The following is a 4710-nucleotide window of genomic DNA, read 5'->3' as shown; positions in this document are numbered from 1 at the left end:
TGTGTATGTGTGTGTGTGCATGTGCGTGTGTGTGTAAGCACTTGTGTTATGGCATGTGGAGATCAGAGGACAACTTATAAAAATGGCTTCTTTTCACGACGTAGGCTCTGGGAATCAAACTCAGGAAGTCAGCCTTGACCATAAGCACCTTTACACACTGAGCCATTTCATGCCTGCAGGTGTTCTTGCTAGGGTGAGATTTGTGGTAAGGTTAGTGAACACTTATCTGTGCCAAGGTGGTTTTGTCTCCTGGTAATCCTCAGACTGAGTTGTTTTACACCTGCAAGTGATCCGTCAAGACACACGTGCAGGCCTGTGTCTTACAGGTCTCACGTTCATGAACCGTTCTTTATAACATATGAGAGGGGACTGAAAAAGATGACCCTGTTTTATTTGTCAAAACAGGAAATGTAATTCCATCAAAGGAGTTTTATGAGCACCAAGTTTCCCGTTCATGAATTCTCTTGGCATTTATTGAAGGGTTTATCATGGAGACTGTTTAGTCTGATGGTAACATATGACCACAGTGGGTAGGTTCAGGTACTAGACATAGACTCTCACACACAGTTCTTTCTGGAGGCCAGAGGTCCAAAATCAAGGTGCCACCTGGGCAGGGCTCTTGCTGAGAAGGCTGAGGGAGGAGCCTTCCTGTCCTACCCAGCATCTGGTGGCCACTGGCAACTTGATGGCCCTGGCTAGTGGATGCATCGCTCCCATCAGTGCCGCGGTTCCCATGGTGAACTTCTTGGGTGCCTTCCTCTCTAGATCCAGGCTCACACTCCTCCTAACTGGACACACAGTTCAACCTAGAGCAACAGCAGGAGGAAGAGCAAGCAAATAGCTTAGAGGAAAAGGAGGAAAAAGGAGAAAAGGCCTTGCTCGTAGGGTCTAACCTTGGGTAGGGGAAGACAAGCTGATCACGTGCTCTTTCCAAGCAGGGGAAGCCACTATGGCAGATGAACCCCCGCTTTCGCCATCTTATCAAATACCCCTATTGTTTTTCTCTTTTTGCTTTCGGCCAGGTCATTACCCAAACAGAGTCTCACCGGCAGCGTCTACTGCAGGAAGCAGCCGCCAACTGGCACTCCTGGGTCATCAAAGTGCAGAAGATGAAGGCTGTCTACCATGTCCTGAACATGTGCAACATTGACGTCACCCAGCAGTGCATCATCGCCGAGATCTGGTTCCCAGTGGCAGACACCAGGCACATCAAGAAGGCACTGGAGCAGGGCATGGTGAGTGAGTGGCAGGGGCGGCTGGGGACGGGAGGCCAATGACGTCTGGTCTTCCCAGCCCCTGCTCATCCTGTCTGGGGTGTGAACAAGCTAACAAGTGGCTCTGAGGTAGAACTGTTCCTATCTTATACCTCCAGCACATTAAAAAAAATAGAGACTGTATTTCATATAACAGAGAGTCTCCAACTCTCTATGTAACTGAGGATGACTTGATTTTTTTTTTTCAAGACACAGTTTCTCTGCACAGCCCTGGCTGTCCTGGAACTCACTCTGTAGACCAGGTTGGCCTTGAACTCATAGAGATCTGTCTGCCTTTGTCTGTATAGAGCTGACCACGTGCTGACCACCTGGCTGACCTTGAACTTCTGACTCCAGGCACTCACCACTGCACCTGATTTATTCACTGCTAGGGACTGAAATCAGGGCTTAGAACCTGCTAGGCAGGCACTCGATTGGCTGAGCTACGTCTCCAATCCCTTTACCTTCGATTCTTAACTCAATGCTAAGCATAGGAGAGAAACTTTTTTTTCCCCTCCAGCAGTTGAAGAGCTGCCACCATTTCTTTGTGGCACTCACTCACTTTTCAGGAGGTACATTTTGAGTGCTCACGCGCTGCCCCTCTGCCGGCTGCAAGGGTGGTTTTCATAGTATGACTGTGGGTGCCCCATCACCTTATAGCGGTATGGGCTAGCTAGAGAGACACAACACCCGAACCCTTGTACTAAGAGCTCAAAGGCACACTTTCACGTGCTAGCTGCAGGACCAAGCACACGCATGGTGTTTGGTTGCTACTTCCTCGTGTATCTGTGACACTCTCCCTGGGCACAGTGAATCCAGAGCTCCCGGGGGAGACACGACCAGGCCCAGGAGACTTTCTAGAAAAAGAGATGAACACGGACGGCGCTTGCCCCTGAATATGTGCTCGCAGGCAGCCGTGAATGGTGGGTGAGGGAAGTGAGGGGCATCATGGGAGAGAAGCTGGTTGTGACCACCTGTTGACCTCATGGATGAAAGAGTGAGCCCCAGCCCAAAGAGTGCCTGAGAGCCGACCCTTGGTTCTGGGTGGGTGAGACCAGCAGCTATGCCATCCCAGCTCAGGCAGGAAGACGCCTCAGGCTATCCAAAGCCACACAAGGCCAGGGTGACCCACACGTGGGAATGGGCTCTGTGGTGCCAAGAGGGCGGCCTGACTGCTTTCTGCTGGAGAATGTGATACACTTGCTTGGATCAATGCATGGAGGATCAGGGTGGTAACCCCACTGGACTGAGGCCTGGGTGGAGGGAAGGAAACTGGTTCTAGCCAGGAAGGTGGGAAGACTTCCTGCTAGGCCAGTGGTACATCTGGTAAGGGATTGGGGGCTGGGGGGCTCATGGCAGCTGTGGCAATCAGAGCAGATATTGCTGAGGACCCTGGGAATACTGTGAGGTAAAGCTCTCAGGTGGAGAGGTCTGAAGACAGAGCTTGGCCAAGGAGGTGGAAGCCGTCCATATTCCCGTTGAAGGAAACAGAGGCACAGAGACGAATAGGAATCAGAGTGAATCAGGGCAGCAGGACTTCAGTGTGTGTGTGGGGGGGCATTCTCATCACCCTCAAGTTGCATTCCCAAACTACACAGAAGGAGCATTTTCAGATTATGAATTTCCCTCTGATGGGGCAGAGCAGGGGTGCATTCTGGGCGAATTGTGAAGCAGAGTGCTCAGTGAGCAGGGAAGGGGCAAGGTGGGTGCGGGGAAGGGGACAGGGCTGGGGCAGGGAGGGAGCAGGAAGGGGAGAGGGTAGGGCCAGGGAAGGGGCAGGAAGGGGAGAGGGTAGGGCCAGGGAAGGGGCAGGAAGGGGTAGGGCGGTGCAGGGAGGGGGCAGGGCTGGTTAGGATGGAGGTATGAAAAGAAAGCCTCTGAGGCCCTCAGAACAGTGTAAGGGGTGGAATAAAACATTTTATTACATTTAACTTGTGTGTGTGGAGGGGGTGCAAACATGTGGAGTCAGAGGACAGCTTGTCTGAACTGACTGTCTCTCTCTACCGTGTTCACTCTGGGAATTGAACTCAGGCCATCAGATTTGGTGGCAAGCACCCTTACCTACTGAATCAACTTAGTGGCTTAGGGGAACAATTTTATTCCATGGCAGAGTGGCCTGGTCCTGTCTATAATTTAGAAGCATTTTCACCACAGAATGGGGAGAGCCAGGCCACTAAGGAGGTGGTGCCACAACACTGGGGTCAGAATTGAATTTAGAATTTAGCAGGGGGGTGGAGCACGCCTGTAATCCCGGTACTCAGGAGGAGGAAGGACTGAAGTTCAAGGCCAGCCTTGGGGTACAGGAGACCCTGTCTCAATGTTATCCTGTGTCGTCATAAGGCCAGGCTTCCTACGAGGCTGGCTAGAGCAGTTCCTTCAACCCTCTGAAGTATCCCAGGTGCTTCCAGGACAGGTGTGAGTGGGAGGCTTAGGAAGGGTGAAGACAGAACAGGTGTTGGGCTCTGTCCTCATCATCACAATCCCTTCCCTTGTGGCCTCTGCCAGCCACGGCTCAGCTGCCGCCGGGTGTGTACCGGATGGAGAGGAGGCTTCGGGCCTTGCTGCTGAGGAGGAGACGCCTACTCCCCCTTAACTGGAGAGTGGGGAGCTCCTCCAGATGCTTTACGACCTGGAGCAGTTTCTTAACCCTGCTGTCCTCTGTTTCCGTATCTCTAAACTGGGCTTTGTCTTGAGATCTACCTCATGGCATCATGAGGTGAAGTGTGACTAAATTCTGCAAAGTCTCCTTTAGTTGGTGAAGCCCATTGAGGGCACGCTGTGTGTGTTTGGGGTGGTGGATGGCGTGGAGGATGGGCAGACAGGGGAGGTGACTTGTGCAGTCTTGGTTTCCATGAGGAGTAGGTCATGAAGATGTCGGTAGAGGACTAAGTCAACCCTGTAAGGAAGCCAAGGTGTTTTGACGTCACTCTTTAGACTGTAGGAAGTCTTTGCAGAACAATGCCTTTGGTTTGTTTTATTCTAGGCGTGACTGGGCAGCGTGGGTGGGTAGGTGGGTGGGTGAATCAACAGAAAGGACCTAGGCTGGAGGAGGTGGTAAGGCCTGGCTAGGGTGGTAACTCAGAGAATAGGAGCCAGGGTTCAGGAGGGAGAAGTATAGAGCTGAAACGGCGGCCACTAAGTCAGGAGAAGGGATTGAAATAGTGGCCACAGAACTTCAAGAACCTAGGAAAGTGGAGGCTCTGGGAAGAGGCAGGGGACAGGGAGGACCTAGTTGGGGTGCATTGGTGATTCATCTGTAGGTGCATGGATTTTTTCTAGAGATGCTGAATCAGGAAAACCTACTGGGCAGTTAGAAAAGAGTGAGATGTGGAAGAAAGTTCTTTCCTTGAAAGAAAAGGATGAATTAGCAAAATGGCTGAGCTTCCGAAGGAAGGGGGGGGGGCGGAGAATAGAGAGCCTAAAGCTGAGTGTGTGTGTGTGTGTGTGTGTGTGTGTG

At 51.9% G+C, this 4710-nt stretch overlaps 1 protein-coding gene across 2 annotated transcripts in view; it reads left to right on the top strand.

The window, feature by feature from the left end:
* Positions 1 to 4710, top strand: part of Atp6v0a4 (ATPase H+ transporting V0 subunit a4) — a 42074-nt gene that overhangs the window by 12696 nt on the left and 24668 nt on the right. For both annotated transcript variants that reach the window (XM_005365836.2, XM_013353242.1), the window contains exon 9: positions 1023 to 1235. In XM_005365836.2, the coding sequence (XP_005365893.1) occupies positions 1023 to 1235 (213 nt within the window). The remainder of the gene's footprint in view (positions 1 to 1022; positions 1236 to 4710) is intronic.

Source organism: Microtus ochrogaster, unplaced genomic scaffold (assembly GCF_000317375.1).
Source record: "Microtus ochrogaster isolate Prairie Vole_2 unplaced genomic scaffold, MicOch1.0 UNK4, whole genome shotgun sequence".
Lineage (NCBI taxonomy): Eukaryota > Metazoa > Chordata > Mammalia > Rodentia > Cricetidae > Microtus > Microtus ochrogaster.
This window is presented reverse-complemented; position numbering and strand designations above follow the sequence as displayed.